At 40.2% G+C, this 25,256-nt stretch overlaps 1 protein-coding gene across 1 annotated transcript in view; it reads left to right on the plus strand.

The window, feature by feature from the left end:
- CNOT10 (CCR4-NOT transcription complex subunit 10) overlaps positions 1-18,917 on the plus strand; it is a gene marked incomplete in the record, with an annotated part of 58,912 nt that extends 39,995 nt beyond the window's left edge. Inside the window, 6 exon segments of the mRNA XM_034760852.1 lie at positions 7,438-7,551; positions 9,719-9,849; positions 10,584-10,619; positions 10,724-10,851; positions 13,449-13,524; positions 18,642-18,917. Of these exon segments, the coding sequence (XP_034616743.1) occupies positions 7,438-7,551; positions 9,719-9,849; positions 10,584-10,619; positions 10,724-10,851; positions 13,449-13,524; positions 18,642-18,796 (640 nt within the window).
- Between the last annotated feature and the right edge of the window lie 6,339 nt (positions 18,918-25,256).

Consider the following 25,256-nt stretch of genomic DNA (forward strand, 5'->3'; position numbering starts at 1 on the left):
ACACCACCCAGATCAACTCCTCCTTTATCTAGCGATGAAGACGATGAGGGTGAAGGGGAAATATACTCCTCGCCTATCCACGCAGCTACTAGAATCTACTCAAGACAGTAGCTCTCTTCACACATCTAGGCCTACACATAAATAAACAAAAATCGACACTCACACCTGTGCAGAAACGAGTTCATTGGGGCCTACCTCAACTCTCTGGAAGCTACAGCCTCACTGCCCTGACACAGGTTTAGCACTTGAGTAAATCTAATCACCATAACGCAAGCCAGTCCCCAGACATCAGCCAGGACCTGCCTCCAATTGTTAGGCCACATGTCAGCAACAACATTTGTTGTCAAATATGCCAGACTGCACATGTCCTGAGCCAGCCTTGCAGGCATCACATTATACATTCCACACAGACACAGCATTAACAAATGTCTTACAATGCTAGCCAAAGTAAAAACTCTTTTTACGTTGGTGGACGCAACCAAACAATGTTTGTGCAGGAATTCCCTTTGCACAGAACCTTCCGTCGATGATACTCACAACTGATGCATCTCTGCTAGGTTGGGGGGCACACCTCCACAACCACACAATCCAAGGCCTCTGGTCCCCATTGGAATCCACATCAGACATAAACCTGCTATTCATCTCCCATCATTCTTCTCAAAACCTCACAGGAATAAACGAGACGCAACGCTGCACGCTCTAGATGTCCAAAGAGTGGTAACATTTTATATTGAGAGGACAATGACTTTCAGAAAATCACCAAAGTTATTTCTTTGCATCACCGAACCATTTATCTAAACAGAGGCTATTTAAAAGGCTCTCCAACTGCATGAACTTTTATCATCACCAACAGCTACAACCCCCACTGGGGACCTTCACACGTTCTACCAGATCACTCTGTGCCTTGATAGCCTTTCTCAAAAATGTGCCCATTATGGACATCTGCAAAGTAGCAACCTGGGCATCAGCTCATACGTTCACCCAGCACTATGCCATAGAGCAGCACTCCTCATCAGAGACTCTATTCGGACTTAAGGTTTTATCATCTGCCAATACTGCAACTCCAAAGACCCTCCCTTCCACCAAAGGGCATTTCTCTACAGTCACCTAAAGTGGAGCACCCACAGGGACACTCCTCAAAGAAGAGGAGAAGGTTACTCCCCCTGTGCATTAACTGAGGTTCTTTGAGATGGTTGTCCCTATGCATGCTCCACTACCCTCTCTCCTCCCCACTACTTCGGAGTTTTTTTCATGCTACAGACTGCGCTAAAGACTGAGGGAAGGTTGGTCACATAGTGCTATGTAATCCCCAGAGGCAACACAAGATGGGGACTGCACATGTGCCACCCAACCAGGCACTGCAACTGAAAATCTCTGATTACTAACGCAGGGGCCCAGATTCACCTAAAGTGGAGTACCCAAAGAGAGAACCATCTCGAAGAACCTCTGTTACTGCACCGGGTGAGTAACCTTCTCTTCCTTAAGACTACTTGGCCCACAGTCTAGGTGCTCTTTCTACAGACCCATTCTGTCTCCCAGATATCCAGATGGGGTAACAAGTCACTTGGAACCCATGTAATTTTTTCCCAGCAGGATCAACACCTGGTAACATTGTAAGTAGTTTCCAGCAGATGCTGCCAGCCTGTTACAGCTCTTATGACTACAAACCTTGCCATGTTAGTCAAGTTTTAGGGATTTTTTTTTTTTTAAATGGGGTAATGAATGCAATACTTGGGTTTCTTTTCTTTGTCCAGGACATGTGTATGAACAGGAAGTTTATATAAAAACAAAAGGTATCTGCTTTAACTGTATTTTTATTTTCTGTCAAAGCATACAGTAATTTCTTTCTTGCGTTATGAGGTATATACTGTCTTCTAGGCTAACCCCCGGCTAACCTGTTGTCATAATATCAAGCTTAACATTTGCTTTGCTCCAGTTATGTGCTGAAAATCTAGCTTTAGTCAATTAAAGAACATTTTTGTTGGAGTGAGTGAGGAGTCATTGCTGATTGTTTTTAAACAGTAGAGGAGTATAATACTTGAGATGGAAGATATTGGGTTAAAATATAAACAAATCGTATGGCTCTTTTTTTCTATTGTGTAAAATATGACTACTATATGTCAAAATTATTACATGCTGTCATGTTGTAAGAAAATAAATGTATGTAATCCCTTCTTTCACAATCAGCCATTGTTATCTATTGATGTAACCTGACAGCATGTCAGGAAAAACTTGTCAGTACAAGAATTTTTACTGCTGCTGGTAAGGAACATCATATCAAAAAAGTAAAAGAGAAGAAAAACATTGATTTAGTTCTTGTCATATTTGCTTTGACTGATAGTTAAAACCATGGGACTTGGTATCTTTAGGGCCTGAGTCTACATAAACTATTTCTGGGCTTTTGCATGTGGTTGTGTAAAACTCAGTTCTGTACAGAATCAAATGTTAACTAACTGCCTTGAGTTTTGCTGGAAGAGGAGCTGTTAAAAGAAAAACTAAAAAGATTAAAACTCTTATCTTGTTGGTCAGTTAAAATTAATAGAAAATTCCAAAAGCCAGCAAAGATTCTCTAAGGGGAAAAAAAGTTGAATATTCTTTAGATTTACCATGATGTTAGCTAGTTGGACTAGAAAACTTCATCTTTCCTAATACTTGAATGTGCTTTTAAATAGCTTTGAATGTGTTTTGTACATAACTGCTTATATCATCATAGTTTTAAAACAAACAAAAAAATCTTGTCCTTTTAGAGGAGTTTGTGGGGCTAGTTAGAATTAATATGTAATTTACCATACATACTGAACTTGGTAGGTGTCTTAATCTTTTACATTCCAGTTATTTGGCAATTGCACAAAGTAACTAATCAGAGATTTATTTATTTATTTATTTATTTTTGTTTGGTTTTTACTTACACGCACACACACGTAGGGAAGAAGAAACTTTCAGTTTCAAATTCTGGATTTTCTATTAGTTCTTCTGTTGTAATAGTTACTTCAGCCTCCTAGCATCTGCATACTTTGAATAGGAAGTCAATCCCTTTACCTTTCTGCTGCCCAGTAGAATTCCATACACTGTTTTAATATGTTACAACAACCCAATTCTGTTAGGCTCCACTGAACCTGATGTATCTTGTCTGGGCCGCAGCTTACATGTGAAAGTTCTGTAAAAAACATTATAGGGATCAAGAGAATTGTTGGTGCCTCTTTTGATGGACAGACGTACTTTATTTACCACTCTTCCTCTTTTTAGGCCTAGTGCAGCTAAAAATCTCTTATTTTACTAATCTTTTATATTGATAGATCATTAAATCATGGTCTCAAATAATAGTGAATTTTCTGCTTTAGGAAACCCCTTCAGAAGTTTTATTGCTCCTCTGATGGTTAGCTGTGGACATGTGTGATGCTAAAAGTGCTACAGATTGAGAGGGAAAACAATGTAGCTACAGGAGCGTGAATAAAGGGAAGAAACTATGACAAGTAGGAACTCGGCTACTGGACAAAGCATTATAAGATATACTGTAGAGAATAATCCCGTGTTGTCTTTCATCTCTCTAATTCTGACTTGTAGTGTTACAATACTATATCTACTGTCTCTATCTACTGTGGTGTTGTAGAAAGTTTCAGGTCCTGTTTCATAGAGTTCATAGATTAATAGAGTTTAAGGCCAGAAGGGACCATTTTTATCGTATAGTCTGATCTCCTGCATAACACAACTCATAGAAAAACATCAGACCTTAATTTAAAAATCTCCAGTGGTGGATAATCTACCACAAGTCTAGTGGTTAATTACCATCATTGTTTAAAAATTTGCATCTAATTTCTAGCCTGAATTTGTCTATTTTCAGCTTCCAGCCATTGAATCTTGTTATATTTTGTCTGCTAGATTGAAGAGCCCTCTTATCAAATTTCTGTTCCCTATGTAGACTGTGATCAAGTCACCCTTTAACTTTCTCTTTTGTTAAGATAAATAGATTGAGCTGAAGTATCTGGCACTGGCCACTGTTGGAAGACAGGATTTTGGTCTAGATGGACCATTGGGCTGACCCACTATGGCCATTTTTATGTTTTTATGAGCTCTTTAAGTCTAAGGCTTATTCTCCAATCCTTAAATCTTTCTCATGGCTCTTCTCTGTCCCTCTCCAGTTTATCTATGTCCTTCTTGAAGTGTGACCACCAGAACTGGACACAATATTGTTGTAGCAGTTGCACCAGGGCTAAATACAGAGGTATTATAATCTCTTTACTTCTGCTCAGTACTCCCCTGTTCATACGACCAAGCGTTGCTTTAGCCTTTCTGGCCACTTCATTGCACTAGGAGCTCGAGTTCAACTGATTTATCCACTGTGACCCTCAAGTCTCTGTTAGGCTTAGTCTACGCTAGAAAATTCAGTTGATTTAACTGCATTGGTCAAGAGTGTGAAAAATATACATCACCGAGTGGTGGTGTTAAATCGACTGAAGTTCCTGTGTAGACAAAGCCTAACAGAGATTTGTTCCATCAACCTAGCTGCCGTCTGTTGAGGAGGTAAATTACCTATAGTAACGAGAGTACCACACCTATCAGCGTAGGTGGTGTCTACACTGAAGAGACACAGTAGCGCAGCTGTGCCACTGTAGCATTTAAATGTGGAAAACCTTAAAATCACTGCTTTCCAGAATAGAGTCCCCCATCCTGCAAGCAGGGCCTGCATACTGTGTTCCTAGATGTGACCTTGCATTTGGCCATATTGAAATGTGACTAGAGTAAAGATAGGCAATGTTGTGTTTAATTTGGTATTCTATATTTATTTCAGCTTGCAGATTTTCTCCATATTATTCCGGAAATTCCATTGTTTGATATATATTTTTAAAGAGTTGCACTGTATGTCATTGTAGCTCTCCCCTTCAATCAGTTTTGAATGACTGGATTTATCCTGGTTAGCCTTTTTACATGGATTACGCTAATTTCAGTATCTGGTTTAGGCTCAATAAACTGAGTCTATGCGGGCTGACATATCTTATTGTCAAGTCCTGCACAACAGGTTGTTTGACATAATCTGGCAGTTTAAAAAAAAATCTTTTTCCAAACGAAACTTCAGCGAACAGAGAAGCAGAGTAATGCTGGGACTCTCCAGTGCTTAAAGGCAGCCTGTGGAGTTTTCTCAGAAGCCTCATGGGGGTTGGGGGGGGGGGGGAGAAGGGGGGAAGGAGAAACTAGTTTGTCTTTTCCCTTGTGATGCAATTCTTCCACTCTGATTAACTGTCAGATCTCTTGACTGTTTGGTTTAACAGGTTTGACAATGAATCAGAGTGTGAGAGGAACAATACTGCAAGCAAGAAAATTTAATGTAAACATCTTGCTCTTCTGTAGTTGCCTGTTGCTGTGCGGTGTCTCTTTCCTAAAATACTAATTAATATGAGGGTTTCCAGACCAATAGCATTTCACTGGAGGGTAACTTGTGATAGCGAATAAGTGTCTCTTTTTAATATTAAAAAAAAAAAATTGAACATATAGAAAGATGTGGAGGGGAGAGAGTAAATTTTGGCTTGGGACAGATGTAACAGCTCTGTGTCGGTACAGGCTTGGCCTTTTTATACAAATTAGTCTTATCGGTAAAAGTATTTAGCTATTCTCCTTGTTAAAAGTAGTGCTCCCTTGAGATAGAAGAAAACATACTAGTTAGAATTCAGTACGAGAGAAAATCCTATTTCTTTTATTTATTGGCAACCTTTCAACCTTTCAAGAATATTTTAGGGAACTAAGGTGGAAGCCTTCCTCCCTTTCTTGAAAGCTTTTGTGCGGCTTCAGATTATCATGCTCATATGTCACATGAAAAGAGGAATAGAGTGTGGGGAAAACTGTGGAGAAATTTCTTATAGTGCTTGTGTATAATTAAAGAGCAGGCCTCCTGGGAAACAGGAATAAAGACATAACTTACTGCTGGACCAAAAGTAGGTTTGACAGTTGCCAGAAAGTTGATGCTGTAATAGCCCACCTCCTGGCAGGAGAATCTAATGCACTCTTCTGTCAACTCCCAACATGAGACCTGAGGATTCATTCTTCCTCCCTGCAGAAGCATAGAATCTGTTCTTGCAGCAAGGAGTTCCAAGGCAAGGAAGGTGAAGGCTCATGCCCTGAAGACAAAGCAAGCCTACATTGAACTATGTCTTATGAAGTGGGAAATATTCCAAAGTGCTGTGTTTAAGGGGTGGAGAAGGGAAAAAAATGACAAGCTATAAAAGCTTGACCTAATGCTGACATCCTGATGTGGGACTATTGTTTGAAGATGTGGAATGTGTGGTTCAGATTTTTGTTACAAGAATTTCAGGAAATCTTGTGCTTTAGAAATGCATGAAACTGCACAAGTAACATCTAAAAGACTGTGTAGTTAAATATCTCTGGCACTTTTATCTCATAGAATCTTCTGATACAGCACTACAATTATGTGTTGAAATCAGTGTTTTCAGCTTTAAAATAGTGGAATCAGTGTAGAAAACTTCAGACTGTTACCTTAATACTTTAAGGTTTTATGGTCACATTAATATAGTACAAATACTGGAAAGTATCAATATGATCGACCCGAGTGGTTGTTAACCATTTTCTAATAAAAGGCTTATTACAATAAATCTGTGATGCAAGGAGATTACATATCAAGTTACATGATGCAGAAATCTGCAAATTTGCAGTATCACTTTATTGCTTCATAAAATGGGAACATATCAACTGAAGTTCAAGGCTAAAAGAATCCAGAACACAAGTCATAAAATCAAAGTATAATTTGTGTGGATTTTCTGAATATTATAAAGTGTTGATAAAGTGAGAATTTGGAACTTTATTTTACTGGACAAATTTTATTCCATCCAGTGAGTACTCCTAGAGAAAATATTTGAGCCTAAATGTGCAGAGCATTTTAACATGTTTCCTGTTGCAGATTGCTGGACTATAGTACAGTTGCTTTGGAGAAAACAGTATAACTAACTTCTAAAAGTTCACATTTTCTGGAGATTAAAATAGGATTTTTCATAGACCACTAAATGTTCATGTACTGTTGCTATATAGGAATCCTGAATTTATACATGGTTATTCCAGCCATTCAGCCTCTTCACGGATTTGAAGTTTGGCGTCCAAATCACTGTCGACAGCCAACAGGCCCTCTTGGACTGCTTAAAACTATGAAAACCAACCCCTTGCACGATGTTACAGATAACGTTTGTTGTAATGTATGCCATATAGAAGTCAGGTCTGAAACGGTGTGATCTGAAAAAAGGATTAGGGCCTTCTTATATGTATATCAAATAATCAGCTATCCCAACAGCTTAGCTGTTCTTTGTGCCAAAATCCTCTTAAAAGGACCCAGCATGTCTTTATGAGAATTTTCTATATGTATTTATTAACACAAGAATTGGACAATTACATTTGGATTTGAAACTACAACATTTTCCTTTTCTTTTCCTCCTCCAGGTGCTCAATACTTGCCTGCAGTGCTTATGTTGCTCTGGCTTTGGGTGATAACCTTATGGCTTTGAATCATGCAGATAAACTTCTTCAGCAGCCAAAGCTGTCAGGATCTCTTAAGTAAGTCTGGATTGACCATTCTTTTGCCCCTGGTATCTGGAAGAATCTGAGTTGAAGTGCCAACATTTTTAACTTGTTGCCAGTTCGTCCTTTAAGTCTAAGGACGCAAATATTAGATCTGACCCTGTTTCCCTTGAAGTCTGTGGAAAATACTCACTGACAAGCAGGAATGGGGCCTAACTTTTTGTATATGAAATCTGTATTATTGGAATGGTCAGATTCTGTAACCACTTTTGGTGCTTCTTGTTAATCCTGAAGAGGCAGTTTGGTCCAGTGACTAGAGCACCAAACTGGATGTTTTAGGCCTGGGTTCTATTCCTGGCTCTGCCATTGAGTGACTTTGTGAGACATAGCTTCTGTGCTTCAGTGTCTCCATCTGCAAAATGAGGATAACAATGCTTACTATTTCTGTACAGTTTATTGAGCCCTACAGGTAAAAAGTGCTATGGAAGTGCTAGTTACTTATTTGTATATGTATTTAACGTTAGACTGCCGTGAATGAGCAATAACTGCTCTCCACAAAGACTGCTACTTTCTGGGTATTCAGTGTGCAAATTAGCTTCAAAGGGGCTTTTAACTTCCAAAAGATAGGCAAGATACTTTGAAAGAAATCCAACTACATTTACAGAATAGATTACATTTGTGTAATATTCCTGTTGGACTTGGTCATGTTATTGTCATACAATTCTGATGGCTTTTTGTTTTAAAAAAACCAAACAAATGATCTTGAACCCTATCCTTCACTCCCTGGCTATCAGTGGTATTTCATGGTGGGTTTCACAAATCTGTTGCCATACGTACATATGACGGAATGAGTTAATCCAGTCATGCTTATAGTACTTTGCTGGCAATATACACGCTAAACCCACCCATGTCAAGAAATTAACTGATCTTAATTTTGTTTTTGTTACATGCCTAATGTTACTTCATTGTAGTTTTGTACAATCCTTTTATGACCCAAATATTATTAAATTTGGAAGTCCGCTACAACTGCTTTGTAATGGGTATGCTACTATTTGTGCCCCAAATGGAGAAATAACAGATCAGAGTAATGTTTGGGAGCAAAAGACAGCCGTTTACATTCCTTGCCTTGCATAATTAGCTGTTCTCTGTGGTAATTATGCTTGTTTTCTTCATGTTCCTGAATGGGGTAAATTACATGGATGGAGCTGGCAGTCTTTTTAGATTATGTGCTTCATATTAAAATGCTTCAGTTCATTGATAGTTTATATTATAATTGCTTTGCCTTTTAATACAAACTGTCAAATTCCTTGCACATGCTAATCATTAACTTAAAACAAAACAACTTTGCTGTAATTTGAAATGGATTCTATATTGTCTTATACATAAGTATATAAAATTTTTATTCAACTTTAAAACAAGTTAATATTTGCTTGTTAATTTGCATATTGTGTTAATTTCTAATATGCAATCTTAATTAGAACATTTAAATTTAATTTTAAAAAATGCAGACTGCTTGTGCTAAACTAAAAATGGAAAACATCATAAACATCTCTGTGTTGTTAATTGTATTGCAGTAGCTCCCAGGAGCTTCAGTTGGGAATGGGCATCCCATTATGCTAGGTGCTGTACTGGCGTGTAGAACAGAGCAAGAAGTGACAGCCTATATTCCCTCTTTGGGGTATAAATTTATGCTTGCAATGTTGTTTGTTTTTAGTACCAGACTCTAGTAGCAGGTTGGTGGTTTTTCTTCTGGGTGTGAAATCACTTAGCCTTTGTCTCTATTCCCATTTGGCAGATGGAGAAACTAATACCAACCTCCCAAGGATGTTGTGAGAATTAATGTTTTTTGAATAGCAATCTGAATGTATAAAGTGTTACATAAGTGCTATTTATTATTAATGATTATTCTTATTATTTATTATTAAATGGCAACTGGATACTTTGGAGAATAGCCCTGATCCTGCAAACTCTTGTGCACGACTGATTTCACTGGGACTACTCACATGCACAAGTGTTTGTAGTATTGGAGACTAAAATGGCAAAGTCAAATGACTGTCACTTATAAAAGTATCTCCATAATATTTTCAATGCAGCAAACTGTCACTCAGGTAAACAAATACATCCAGTTTCTCTTCTGAAACAGTAATGTGGTAATGAGACTTGTCCAGGTGGAATTTGTATCTGAATGTTTGTTTGTTTGTAGGTTTCTTGGCCATTTGTATGCAGCAGAGGCTCTCATCTCTCTAGACAGAATCTCTGATGCCATTACTCACTTGAACCCTGAGAATGTCACTGATGTTTCCCTGGGGATCTCTTCAAACGAGCAGGATCAAGGTTAATGAGTCTACACTTGATTAGAACCGGTCTTGCTTTCAGCTGTCTTCCTTCTGTAACTTGCAACATCTATAAATTTGCAGCATTTTTTGTGAGGTGGATGGGCTGTTCTTTAGTCCTTAGTTTTTGGTTTACCTTATGTGTATTTGTAATTTTAGTTCAAAATAACTAATGTATTGCTCATCAGTTTGTCTAAACATCATTTGTTGGAAGTTTATTAAATATGTAATTACAGTTAATGCTTGGGCCTCTGACCTACTAACACTTCACCCTTTTTCCCCCTCTATGCGCATTTTCAGAATTTAAATGACCTTCACATACACTGTGGGGATATGAGAGGGGGAGATGGTTAAATCTGTATCTTAAATCTTCCAACACTTTTGGTGGGTGGGGTGGGGAATGTAATAAAAACAGCTACTTTTAGATCACATCAATACAGTTCATCCTTCAGTAGCAGTTCTGATTTGAATGGCACATTTGCAGTTTAAACTTTATTGCACATCATTATACTGTAGATTTAAAAGATGTTTTTAGATAAGCAAACCCCTTAAATGAAAATCGAAAGCTTTCTAAATGGTCCATGATTTCTAACAAGCTGATAGATTTTCTGGTTTACCATAGTCAGTCCATGAAGGGAAAGTCCAGCTTGAATCTGCTGTCATAAAACGATAGGGTTTTCTTTTAAAAGCCTTAAGAAGGCTCACAGAACATTCTGGCTTTTCTTGTCTCTACAGGGTCAGACAAAGGAGAAAATGAGGTGATGGAATCTTGTAAGTAATAGCTCCAGAATCCAGAAGTAATGCAGGCATTTGTCTTGCCACAGTGCGGAATGAAATCAAAAGTGTGAAATAATTTTGATTATTTTTTCTTTCAGCTGGCAAGCAGACACCCCAGTGTTATCCCAGTTCAGTCACTTCTGCACGAACAATGATGTTGTTTAACCTTGGCAGTGCTTACTGCTTGCGAAGTGAATATGATAAAGCTCGCAAGTGTCTCCACCAGGTGAAAAAACAAACCTCAAGACAACTTTATGTACTGTTCCCTTATATAGGAGCCATCTTTGTCGTTATGCTGGAAATATTTATGTTCACACTTTATTGCATATTGAGACAATGGTCTAGAACTATTTTAAATGAGCTGTTCTGGAAATAAGAGCTGTTGTGGATTAGTTTTAATGAAGTTGTTCTCAATTATGTCAACCATCATGCTAACATCCCTTTTAGCTTCATTGTTTTAAAAAACATTGGAGTGGCTAAAGGGAAGCCAAAAGCATCAAACTCTCTAAAGCAGTCAATTAAGCCTGTAATTTTAGCCGTTTTCTTCACATTTGCCTTAAACTGTTGGTGGGTGGGTTTAAAATTAATCTGACGCTTAATTGTTCCCAAAACTGGTGATAGTTATTGCCCTTAAAAACAGAACTTTTGTGGTGTTTTGGATTCCAAATACTGGACTGCTAAAACTTGATTTTAGTTTACTTTTAAGACTGTAAAGCAGCTCAACTGCCTTGGTGGGAAGTTAGGATGCTTTATAGCTGTTATCCGTCATATCAAAATCTAAACACAAACATTCCATTTCTGTTGCCTGAATGCAAGAATTTCACTTGTGGAGTACTTACAAAAAATGTGCAAATACTTGTGCTGAAAGGTTAGGGGTTTCCTGAGGCTGAGGGAGTTAATTGTCCTTGGAGTTCAGTTTCCTAAAGTTTTTCTAGCTTTTACTCCCTCTTCCTTTCTTCCCTCGGTGTAGCAGCTCTCCTCTCTGTAAAACTAAAAAAGGTTCTCTGCAGAATAACTTAGGCTGTCATAATTTAATCACTGTCCAAAACAGGATACTACTCTGAAGTTGAAGAAATTGAAGTTGAAGCTATTCAAAGCTGTTCATTTCCTTCCTTTCAATAGAGCAGATCCATGTCACTGAGTGCTACATGTAACTACCACCATGTGTGAAAGAGAGGAGACACAGACTTACTTCACTGTGCATATTTAAACAGGCTGTGTTCAACACTGAGTGAAACCAACTAGAAAAACAATGGGCAGGGACACCATTGGATTTTATATCTTGCAGAGAGAAATGGGGCAAATCAAATGGTGAAATAGCACTTTTGCTATCAAGTTACCCAGTTGCTGTTCAGTCTTTTAACTGTACCGCTTGGACCAGAGCTTTTTATACAGAATCATCTTGTCCCATGTTTTTAGTTTTCACAAATATGGTCCCATACTTTTCAGGAATGTGTGTATGTGTTGTGGTGGGGTATAAACCCAAATGCACGTGTACAGGTTCAGTTAATATAATTGCAGTGTTCTTCCTTTTTAGTGAAGTAATAGCTGTATTTTGGGCTGAACAAACTTTGAGGCTAAGGGCTTTATAGCAAATAAACCTGGAGGCCCCCGAGTCTACCAATTGGTGATTAGTGAGTTAGTGGGAAGCATCTTTGTTGTACTGGAAATATTTAATTGTTCACACTTTAAAATGAAATTCAAAGTAACTTCAGGAAGGGAAATTGTTTTTAAAAAATCATAGCCTTTCCTCTCCCATCATCGTTCCCTTTTATCTATCTTTTCTTCCTTCTTACTTCCTTTCCTCATAGCTTAGCAAGGCTTTTGTTTGAATAGCTGCAATATATTTGTTTACATGTTTCAAAATTGACTAGGAGAAGGGCTGTTTTCTTCCAGTGTAATCAAGACGAACACAAATACAACAATGATGCTTGCTCAGCTGTAGAGGGAAGGAAGTTGAGGTTGAAGGATGAAGAGTAGGGAAATTAGTCAAATATTTAATAACATTTTCCCTTTCAGAAGCTTGACAGCCCTTGCTGTTTTTCTTAGCATGTTAATCTCGAGAATTTTTCTGCTTTGACTGAAAGGAATGACACTGTGCTTGAGCTTTCTGAGTATAGGAGCCAGTCAGAGCACAGAGATCAGAGTGACTGATTGGAGAGATGCATATTTACCACACAGTTTTGAGAAATAATTGTATTGTGATCATGAAATCCTTGTAGGCTGCCTCTGTCAGCTGATCAGAGTATGGGGAATCAAATACTATATGATTATTGAGAAATAAACATCTGTACAAATCAATGGCAACCAATCTGAGCACAGGGAACTAAGTAACTGTACTCTGCACTCTGATTGGCTGAGACAATGACATTTCACTGTGCTCTCAAACTGCTGCAGGTTGGGACTAGAGAGAGAGATCCTAGCTGATGCACATCTGAATAGGTTCATTAGCTTCATAACGGAGGATCTGGTCATGTGACCGTAGGGAGATTTTAAATGAATTGCTCATCTGGGAAATCACCCCTCCAAGAAAAAACAAACAAAACCTTCAGATTGGCTCAGGAATGACTCATTTATATTTGTCATGTATGTATGTAAAAAGCAGATGGTGCCTCTGAGTAGAGGTGTGAAATATTCTTACAAGGCAGATAATCTGTCATCCTCTCTGCATACATGGACCTGATGGCAGGTATTTATATTTCAAGAATAGTACCTTAGTTTGTTTATTGCCCTGTCTTATAACTATCCTGTCAGCTGGTATTTTCAGTCTTGTTAAATTATCTGTTGTGTTGTTAACCTTTTTCTCTCTTATTTTGGGATAAGGCTGCTTCACTGATCCATCCCAAAGAAATTCCCCCGGAGGCCATTCTACTGGCTGTGTATCTTGAACTACAGAATGGTAAGTAATTTTAGCATATTTTCTAAACAATTTTAACCCCTTTTATGTTGATTGGCGCTCCCTGTGCCTCTCATGCTGCTTGTGTTTAATTATTATTTTAGGCCTTACTGCAAACTTCACAAAGGAATCTCCCAACCTTTGAAGAGAAAGCAGTAGAATAAAGCCTTTAGTAGCATCAGAAATATACTGTCTATTTAGATTTTGAGTTCAGATGTGTTACAGCTCAGCAAGTTGTGCAATTAATTGTTCCCCACATTTCAAGTCCAAAGCTTTTTTTGTCCATGTTTCGTGTGTGTGTGCATGTGTACACACTTCTACATGGTGCCATTGGTTGCCATCTCTTTAAGTTTTTGTTTCCTTTGTAACTGATAAATGCTTATTTTTACACAAGGACTCTTAGCCTAAATTACACTGCTGGTTGTGGCAGTGCCTTCTGTATTGCAGACTTAAAAACAACGTCTACCATAAACCTGTTCTTATGCACTCATATCTTTCCAAAGCATTCATCTTCTGGGCTGAAATTTTCCATGCATTGTCTCTGTACAAAAGCAATTTGTCTTGGAAAGTTTGAGCAAAATCCTATCAATTAGTGAGTTATGGGAGATTGAATGATGAGAGAGTTTATGCACTTTCTTGCACCTTTTGTATAAAGAAGGTTTTTTGTTTTTGTTTTTAAGGGACACCAACTTGAAACCTATTAAGCTTCCAGAAATGAGTTAAATAGTGCCATGTACTACACCTGCCCCTGAGACATCCTCAGTTCAGTATTCTCCTTCACTTGCTTGTCCATATGCACATTTGCATCATGCACTTGAGTCCAGAGTATTTAGTCAGCAGTACTTGGATCTCACATGTGTGCCCTGAGAGTCCTCATGCTCCATATTGAGGGCATGTAAGGGCAGAGCGCACTGCACTCCTCCATTCCTCTTAATCACATCTGGCTTCAGACTGAGCTCACTGCCTGTTCAACTGCCAGTAACTTGCTACTGCACAATTAATAATGTTGACCGTTTTTAATAGTTTTAGTAGTCTTACAGTATATTATGGTTAGATAAGTTTTAGCTTAGCTTGACTTCTTGTCAAGACCCAGGATGGTCTCATCTAAGTCTCCCGGGTTTAAGTATTGCCCCACATGCAAAGGGTCCATGCCCATAACCAATGATGATGCAAAATGCCTTTATTATCCCCTATCTAAACCACAGCCTTCAATAACACTGCAGATAGTGGTGACACTAAGTGGGGAATTATCAGCCCTTCCTATGCCAAGGGGCACTACCCCCTCTCCCCAACAGACATTGAATACGAGTTCCTCTTCAACGTGCCTCAGACTCCATCCGCCTCTACACTATACCTCTGCTGCAGCTTAGCCTCAAAAGTCACTCTGCAGCAATCCAGCCTAATTCCTGTCCAGAACATTGAATTCCTAGGAGCAGTCTTAAATTCCACCAAGTCTGTGGTTTACATCCCTCAGGACAGATTCAACAACCGTCCCTCATCTGTCAGTTGGAACAAAACCCAGATACCATAGCAAGGATCTGTCTCATGGCTACTAGGACATGTATCCTATGTCACCTTTGTGACACCACATGCCAGACCTCACCTCCTCTGCTTGCAGAGATGGTTGAAGCTGGTATACTGACCCAACAATCATCATTAGTAATGCGTCTTTGTGTGTCCTCTCTAGTTCTGTCCTCCCTGACACACTGGAAAAACTCAGCAAGCATCTGCAAAGGGATTGATTTCCATTCTCTTCACCCCTGCGCCCCTCCCCCCCCCCAATCACATCCATAGTGACAGATGCTTCACTAAGGGGATGGGAGGGGGTCGTATGAAATTGCTCGAAGTGCAAGGCCTCTGGATGGTATGGGAAGCAAGGATGCACATCAACCTCAGAGCTTATGCAAAACATTAAAGACTTTTCTCAAACTTATCAGAGGACAGTTGGTATGGATAATGACTGACAATACAATTACCATGTTCTACATCAAAAAACAATGCAGAGCCAAGATGCTGTCAGGTTGTGGACCTGATGCATCTAACATTAGATTGTCCTCTCAGCAGTATACTTACCAGGCATTTAAAATACATTGGCAGGCAAACTGAGCGGGCACTTCTTCCAGAATCACTACTGGGAGATCAAGAACTGTGTTCTCGGGTCACCTCCAGATAGACTTGTTTGCCGCATGGGGTCACAGGAAGTGTTGAATATTTTGTTTTAGGGGAGGCATCAGCCTGGGCTCCCTGGCAAATGCATTCCTGATTCCAGGGTCAGGGACCTTAATATATGCCTACCCTCTGATATTGAGAGTGCTCTGCAAGGGTCAACAGGAAGATTCATACAAGTTGATTGTGATAGCCCTGGCATGGCTATGCCAGTTTTGGTTCACAGACCTGCTATACCTGTCAACCTCCCAACCCACCTCTGTTCCCAGACCTCATATCACAGAACAAGGCAGAGATCCTACATCCAGGACTGAAATCCTTCCATCTCATCGTGTGGTACCTAGGTGCATGTTGTTGGTAGAATATGCCTGTTGTTCTCCAGTGAGGAATATCCTTATGAACACCAGGAAGGGGTCTTCAAGAAAAACCTACCTGCCAAAATGGACAAGGTTTTCCCACTGGTGCTATAGAAGGCTGATTGTTTGTTTCTCACAATTCTTTGATACCTCAAATCTTAGATTATTTGCTAGAACTGAAGAACAATAATTTTGTCATTGAGTTCAGTCAGGGTTCACTTTCAGCTCCCCACCCCCACTGGAAAAACACACAGTATTTTCTCACGTGACTATGATGAGATGTTTAAACGGGCTGATTGACGTATTCCCACTGATTGAGTACCTCATTCCACCATGGGACCTCAACTTAGTAGTTCAGTCCTTCATGAGCAGATCATTTGAACCATTTGCTACCTGTTCCTTTTTACACTTCTGCAAAAATACCCATCTTGCTGATGTGATGGCCAAGTGAGATCCAAGTACTGATGGCTGACCCTCCCTTCGCAATCTTCTATTCCGATAAGATATCTCAAGGACACATTCCAAGTTCCTGCCAAAAGTGGTTACTGAGTGGTTGCCAGTATTCTTTTCCAAGCCTCTTGCCTCAAGAGCAGAAGTAACGCTACATTCCTTAAATGGCAGGAGGGTTATTAGCCTTCTATCTGCATAGGACACAACCATTCATATATTCTCCAAGGCTATTTGTCTGTTTTTGCAAAAAGAATAAAGGGATCAGCCATATCAATACAGAGACCATCAAACTGAATCTCCAACTACATCAAGACCTGCTATGAAGTAGCCATAGTAGAGCCACTTGGTTCCTTGGGCTCATTGAGCTAGAGCTCAAGCATCATCATCAGCTTCACTGAAGAGATGTTCTTCACATGCACATTCCACACACCCTCCATCCACTCAACTTTGGCATCCTTATCCTTCAGATTCTGCAGCTCAGAAGAAACAGAGAGCACTGGTGTACTCTGCCTTTATGTGGAGCACAGGGACTCTCCGGGTACTGCTCATGTCCACCAAAAGTGCAATGTGTATATGGACAGCACATTTCAAAGTACTCCAGTTACTGTAAGATGAGGAGTAACTTTTTCCCATTCCTGTAAATGTTATTTCCCCTGGTTCTGTGTGAAGGACCCACATAGAACAGGAATGAAGGCCCTTATTCTGAGCTGCTCTGAATGGGCACAACCAAGCACCCACATGGAGCCCTGCTGAAGCCATCAGGACTCTGGATGCAAGGGACCCCCAGAGCAGAACCACCTGCAGGATTGGGGCATTAGTAACTGAACAGAAAGTGCTGTCGGTGCTCAATTTGTCACCACTCTAATCTCTGTTACAATCATGTGTTACAGGTAAAAATAGTACATAAAACCTATTCAGACAGGAGTGTGACTTAAGCTGATAGTTTTCCTTTAAGATTTTTCAATTTATATTTTCAAAATAAGTATGAAGTCTCATATTCTTTGGTTTTTGTGGATAATGTATATGTTGAGTGAGAGGAATTCAATGTCAAAGATAAGAAATCTAACAAAGACCTCTTTTGAGGAAAAACAGGTGCCACCAAAAATTTTTAAATAGTCTGAATAAAAATCAGGTCCCTTCAATTAACCAGATTTTGCTTACCTGGTTTCTTTGACTGCACAGCTACTACGTTAATGACAGCTCTAGACAAGACCTGAAGTTTTTTCTTTTCTTTTCTTTTTAAAGCAAACTTTGGGAAACCCTTCTGGCTTTACTTACTTAATTTACAAAGCAGAAGAGCACAATCCCATTTTCTTTTCCTTTTCAGGTCTCCTTCTCAAAGTGGTATAGATATTTAGTGTGACTAGAGTTGTTTATAGAAACATCACTTCAGTTCAGAAATTCTCATTACTCTCTTTCCCCCTCTTTTCATGTTACATGACTTGAGAGAAAAATCAAAACCCGATCTTTTCAGAATTCATTAAACAGAAAACAATTCGGGGTCATGTTGGTTTTTTTAAAGGCCATTTTTCAATGAAACCTTTTGTTTGAAAAATATGGACTAGCTCTAAGCATGACTGATTTAAGTTGGAATCTTAGCTTTAATGTTTTCTGATTTGTATATGTATCCTTGATGTCTCAATTGTTTCAATTTATTATGTACTACGTACTCTGTGGGGATGATTGAGAGATCTGTGACGGCAAAAGAGTATAATTGTTTAAGAACCTTTATGTTTTCGGATCTAATAGGGTTGTACAAAAGTCCAAGTTGGATGTAGGGGCAAGATGGCTCTGGGGATTCATAGTGTCAAGTACTCTGCCAACTCTAAAGTCTAAAATCAAGTGTCTGTCCTGAAGGGTGTAACTGTTAATAGCTAGGAACAGCAGCTAGAATTGAGCAGTATTGTTGCTTCAACTTTATCTTTCGTTTTGATATTCATTAGTAGGTGACATCCACTTATCAGTATGTTGATCAGTATGCAATAGCATACACCAGCTGCAGCATAAGGTTTACCTGAGTTGCATGGGCGGGAGCTACCACTGGCAGGGGATTGTCTAGATGACTTTTCAAGATTTTTTTCTGTCTCCTGTGACTCAAGTTTGTCATGGGTAGAAGTGAATTTTAACTAGAAACAATCTGTGTTGTAGGTAACACTCAACTGGCACTGCAGATCATCAAAAGAAACCAGCTTCTCCCTTCAGTGAAAACACACACTGATATGCGAAAGAAGCCAATATTTCAGCCAGTCCACCCTATCCAGCCCATTCAGATGCCAGCTTTCACCACTGTTCAAAGGAAGTGAACCTGACAAGCCCTATGGAGGAGGGCTTGTGAGTTTGTATATTTTTTAAACTGTCTCTATTGGAATGTGCTGGCTTGTGTACATTTTTAATAAAAAAACAAAAAACATTTCAATGAAAAAATCATGTCTGAAGAAATTTGTAAAAGATATTTATTGGGGAACATTTCTATTTTAATTACTAACAGGCATGATAGATTCAGGCTATGCTGTTAATCATTTTAACTCACACTGTTCGCGGTAGTCATTAGTTTTGATTCTGCGTTTTTCATACAGAGCAGTTTCTGTTTGCACCACCGCTCACTTCCATTAATTTTCAGTACAGACAGACAGCGTAGCTGCCTCTTTTTGTAAAAGGAGAGCCTCTGCACAAGCTCTCTACTTGTCATGCTTCTCGGGGAACAGGGATAAACCATCAGATCTGTACAAAAAGTAAGAGTCTTCTGCCAACCTCTTTTTGGATAATCCAGAGACCATTGTGATCACCTAGTCTGGCCTGTGCTAACCAGGATGTCATAGAAACAATAGTATTGTAGCTACTATATTGGAGACAAATTTTCTCTGCTGTTTTTGCTATGTCACCTTGAGACATTTACTGGATTCTCTACCTGCAGACAGATACTATCTGAAAGTTTGTTTTACAATAAGAGATTAAATGTTGTAAGTGACTTTCCTCAGCTGTCTCCAATCTTAAAACCCTTGTACAGCTGGGCATATGGTTTTATTTCCTTAAAGCTACTCCCTGTATAGGTTCTGCCACGAATGATAACACTTATTAAGTTTAGTAGATAGATAAGTCTGATTTATTATCATGAAAGGTATAGAGTGGATTGATGATGGTACCTATCGGAGCATCAGAATTGTGAACTGCAGAAGCCTTGGGTTTGTTGTGTCCTCCCAGTAAATGCAGCCCATCACTACTAAACTATATGGTGGGATGAATGGAAGATAGGCCGAGACTAAAACACCTCTTCACTTGTAACTAGGAGAGGAGCCATGGGTGTTAGTTCACTGGGCTACCTAAGCTCCCTTGCACATACTACTTTGCTACACACAATGCTTCATACTTCTAAAGCCTGCTTGTACACAGTAGTGTGTCTCCCATGTCCTGCAGCCTGACCCCAGTCTAGTCTGAGCTAATTTGCCAATTTCAGGGTTGAGTCAATTGATTAAATATTCAAGAGGCAAACAAACTATTTAAAATATTCAGAGCTAACTTTAAAGATCTATTAATACATTTCTGTAGATAAATATCTTAGACACAAGCTACTTTACACATACAAGGCAGAAACCCAGACTGGCTAAGTCTCTTACCTCCACCCAGAAGAACTTCTACAGGAAGGATGGACAAATGCTAACCATGAGAATAGACAAGTGTCAGACTAAGGGCTTGTCTACACTGGCACTTTACAGCACTGCAACTTTCTTGCTCAGGGGTGTGAAGAAAACACCCCTGAGTGCAGCAAGTTTCAGTGCTGTAAAGCACCAGTGTAGACAGTGCCCTAGCACTGGGAGCTACACCCCTCGTGGAGGTGGCTTTTTTTTTTTTTTTAAGTGCGCTGGGAGAGCTCTCTGCCGCGACTACACAAGCCACGTTAAAGTGCTGCAGCACTGCCAGTGTAGACTAGCCCTAAATGTATATGAATAATCAGTATGAAAATGTCTGAACAGTGGGCTTCAGTGCCTTGAGAGATAACATTTCCTCTTCCACATATTTATAGCCCTGAGTGGTTGGTAGGCACTCAGTGCAAACTCTATGCATCTGAATTTCCTTCATAACACAGCCTCCCTGGATTCTTACTACTGCCATGTGTGGGTTGTGTGCCTCCTTCTCCAAGAATCTCTTTTTACGGTGTAGGAGAATGCATGCACACATTTACAACGCAGGCATTCTAGTAACCAGTAAGTGTCCTTTAGTGGCTTTGGTTCCTCTGAATTATGCATAAGTGCCCTCCTCCCCTCTTTTATTCAAGAGCCAGTAAAACAGGTTGTAGAATTGGAATTTAACCCTCATTTCCCAGCTGTCCTTGTGGGTATAAGACCATCAGTGTACCAGACAGAGCAGCTTCAGTGCTAAATCAAAGAGCCAACTAGGCTGCAGTGCACCCTGAGCACTTGAACTAACTTTTTTGGAGGGTCAAGGGTGTATAGGATTAGTTAGAATGAGTAGTCTGCAAGTTTCACTTTCCAGGTGGGTGGCTGTGTTACTGTTTATGGGATCTGGCAGGTACGTCTGGTACAAATACTCAACTGCTAAACCTTGCCTTTTACAAATACTCAAACCTGTAACTTTGCATTTTACTCTCTACTTGCACATATGTGCAGCAATTGTTTTATTAGCACTAATGTTTGTAATGTGCAAAAGCATTGCTCTAAAAATAAAAAACGTGTCCAGGTTTTACAGTAATCACTCAGCTCTATCAACAAGCCCCAAGCAGTCACTTTAAAAGCTGCTCTGAAGCCAGCATGACCCCATCAAAACTTAACAGGTGCTCAGCTTGACAAGCATAGCCAAGGCCATAATCTAGCTGAGTCATTAGTGTCCCAGTACACCTGGAATTTACGAGCCTACATCATTATAGTCACTAGAATGGGACTGGGTATGATCAAGACATTAGCTTACATAGTAGTCACTCAGGCCAAGAATGTACCATAATTCAAAAAGGATGGCACATGTGTGTTTGTATATACCAACCAACCCTGGATCTTTGCAATACTAACATTTTGGAAGGGTTAAGATAATCACCATTAGGTCTCCTTGGGATGCAGGGGATAGATCACTCTCATGTGCTTACTGTGGCTTCCTTACCTTTCTCTTACTGACATACCCAGACCTTTGGTCTCAGGCAGTTTGGCCATTCCTGTGGATCAGTTCAGCTGCATTTCTTCAGTACCCCATAGAGTTGTCCATACCTATGCATTTGTTTCTAGCCACGGGAAAGTATGCTCATAGGAATGCAGCCTCTGAGGGCCTGCAGGCCAGTGCTGTCAACATAGCGATGCAAATGAGCTCTGAGCACAGGAAAGTGTGTAAGATAAATCACCTATGCAGTAGCCAGCATCCCCTGTAGGAGGAACAGTAGCAGGCTGGCTTGCTCTAGAGGGGCTATTAGGCCAGTCCCTTTCCACACTCATGGAAATGGTTAGCCTTGCAAGTCTAATTTAAACAGTGATGTGACCAGCTATGAATACAACAGTGCAAGTACTCTTGGGTGCATGAATGGTCATTAGCATGGAATGGGTCCTTGTTGCTTGTATTTAACTCCAGCAGCTGGAAAATGTTGGCAAACAAAAGTAACTTAGGGCAAGCCAGCTAACTTAGCATGTCCTGAAAGGGTGAAAGTGGGAAACTTCTAGGTTATGATACCAAGCCCAATATTTTGATTTAATACAGAAGCCTTCAAATGAAGTGATGGGCCAGGACTGTGAACTCCCAGGAGCTGGTGCCAAAGTCACAACTCTGTTTTTGCTTAGTGGAGAGCTAATTAGCTTCTCTGCCCTCTCACTCCTGGACTTTGAAGTCCAAGCTGCCCAGGTAATATTTCAATGTGACAACATGGAAACATGCATTCATGTTGTTTCAGGATCAGTTGTTGGGAAAGTATATTTCCCGCTATCCTATGTACTTTATTTCAGAATACTTTAGGCTGAGTGCTGAAGTTAATGTTTGAAAGGTGACACCTGATTATTTTTATAAAAGGGTTGAGTCACATCACCGTCCATTGACTGATTAAATACAAAAAGGTTTAAAGATGCTTTCTGTGTGGTCTCATCCTGAATAAAGGTTTTTCCCTCCCCCTCCTAGGAATGTAGAGTATTCACATGCAGAAATGCTAATGTATTGTTTCAGCATTTCTCAGCTCAGCTCGAAGGCATGCAACATTACACTCACCCGTTTGAAAAAGCATGCAGTTGTTGGTCCCCAGATACCACATATCTAATCACACTTGAGTGGAACTATTCATCCTTAACTCTCCATCAAATAAGAGTGTGCTTCTACCCTAAGGGAGGCTGAATGCTAATGTGGACTTGTAGTTTCACTTCAGTATTTTCCTGCAGCACAAACGCTATTTCAGAAACTCTGGCCATATAATTTAAAAATAACAAAACCCCCCCTAATGAATTAATGATCTGATTTCAGCTATGAAATATTTACTAGGGCTGTCAGTTAACCAAAAAAAAAAAATCAAGCTTAATTGCAATTTTAATTGCATTGTTAAACAAGAGAATACTAATTGAAATTTATTAAATATTTTGGATTTTTCTTCATTTTCATATATCATTCTGTTGTAATTGAAATATTTTGATTATCCTTTTTACAGTGCAAATATTTGTAAACAAAAATAGTATTTTTCAGTTTATCTCATACAAGTACTGTAGTGCAATCTTTGTCCTGAAAGTCAAGTATCAGGGGGTAGCCGTGTTAGTCTGTATCTACAAAAACAACAAGGCATCTGGTGGCACCTTAAAGACTAACATTTATTTGGGCATAAGCTTTCATGGGTGAAAACCTCACTTCTTTGGATGCATAGAGTGAAAGTTAAAGATGCAGGCATTATATACTGACACATGGAGAGCAGGGAGTTACTTCGCAAGTGGAGAACCAGTGTTGACAGGGCCAATTCAATCAGGGTGGATGTAGTCCACTCCCAATAATAGATGAGGAGGTGTCAATTCCAGGACAGGAAAAGCTGCTTCTGTAATGAGCCAGCCACTCCCAGTCCCTGTTCAAGCCCAGATTAATGGTGTTATATTTGCAAATGAATTTTAGTTCTGCTGTTTCTCTTTGAAGTCTGTTTCTGAAGTTTTTTTGTTCAATGATAGTGACTTTTAAATCTGTAATAGAATGACCAGGGAGATTGAAGTGTTCACTTACTGGCTTGTGTATGTTACCATTCCTGATGTCAGATTTGTGTCCATTTATTCTTTTGCGGAGGGACTGTCTAGTTTGGCCAATGTACATGGCAGAGGGGCATTGCTGGCGCATGCTGGCATATATAACATTAGTGGATGTGCAGGTGAATGAGCCCTTGATGGTGTGGCTGATGTGGTTGGGTCCTCTGATGGTATCGCCAGATTAGATATGGGGACAGATTGGTGTTTGTGTGGTGTGGTGTGTAGTTGCTGGTGAGTATTTGCTTGAGGTTGGGGGGTTGTCTGTAAGCAAGGACGGGCCTGCCTCCCAAGGTCTGAGAGAGTGAAGGATCATTTTCCAGGATAGGTTGTAGAGCATGGATAATGCGCTGGAGAGGTTTTAGCTGGGGGCTGTATGTGATGGCCAGTGGTGTTCTGTTATTGTCCTTGGTGGGCCTGTCCTGTAGTAGGTGATTTCTGGGTACCCATCTTGCTCTGTCAATCTGTTTCCTCACATCCCCAGGTGGGTAGTGTAGTTTTACGAATGCTTAATAAAGATCGTGTAGGTGTTTGTCTCTGTCTGAGGGGTTGTCCTGAAAGTGCAACTTACAAATGTAGCTTTCTTTTTGTTACATAACTGCACTCAAAAAAAAAAAAAAAAAAAAGGTAAAACTTCAGAGCCTACAAAGTTCACTCAGTCCTACTTTTTGTTCAGCCAATCGCTCAGACAATACTAATACTGCCCTCTTATTTACAATATCACCAGAAAGTGAGAACAGGCCTTTGCATGGCACTTTTGTAACCAGCATTGCAAGGTATTTACATGCCAGATATGCTAAACATTCGTATGCCCCTTCATGCTTCAACCACCATTGCAGAGGACATGCTTCCATGCTGATGATGCTTGTTAAAAAAAATGTGTTAATTAAATTTGTGACTGAACTCTTTAGGGGAGAATTATACGTCCCCTGCTCAGTTTTACCCACATTCTGCCATACATTTCATGTTATGGCAGTCTTGGCTGATGACCCAGTGTCACGGACTCACAGATCGTGCCCACTCTTGGCCCTGTGCGGTCCGTGGGGGGTGCCCCTTTCAGTGAGACAGCCCTTCTCGGGAGTCCACTCTCTCTCAGGGTCAGGCCCCTCCACCTCCTGGAGCACACCTCTTAGCACGCCTTAGCACTTCAGTCTCTTGCCTTTTCAGGGAGTCCACTTGCTTTGGACCCCCGGGGCCTCCACCCCCCGAAGGGGTTGATGCAACCCTGTTCTCTAGAGCGGAGTGATTCTCAGCCAGCGTAAAACAGGAGAGTTTATTGAGCGACTGAACACAGCACAGGAAACCTTCTGACTCTCAGGCCTGGCCTCCCTCAGCACAGCACATCCCAGTTTCCCCTGCATCGAGGTAGGCTCTGCCTGCTCCCCCTCTCCAGCCTAGAGCCCCCCTGCTTCCCAGCTGGGCATCTGATATCACTGGCCCCAGATCCCACCTCTGTCCATTGTCTTCTTTCCAGGTATACAGGGTCCTCTGGGCCCCCCCCAGCTGGAAGCGGCTGGTTAGGTCATGGGGTCCTCCCTTCGTAGTCCATTGTCCTCCCACTGGCCAGAAC

Source organism: Trachemys scripta, chromosome 2 (assembly GCF_013100865.1).
Source record: "Trachemys scripta elegans isolate TJP31775 chromosome 2, CAS_Tse_1.0, whole genome shotgun sequence".
Classification (NCBI taxonomy): Eukaryota; Metazoa; Chordata; order Testudines; family Emydidae; genus Trachemys; species Trachemys scripta.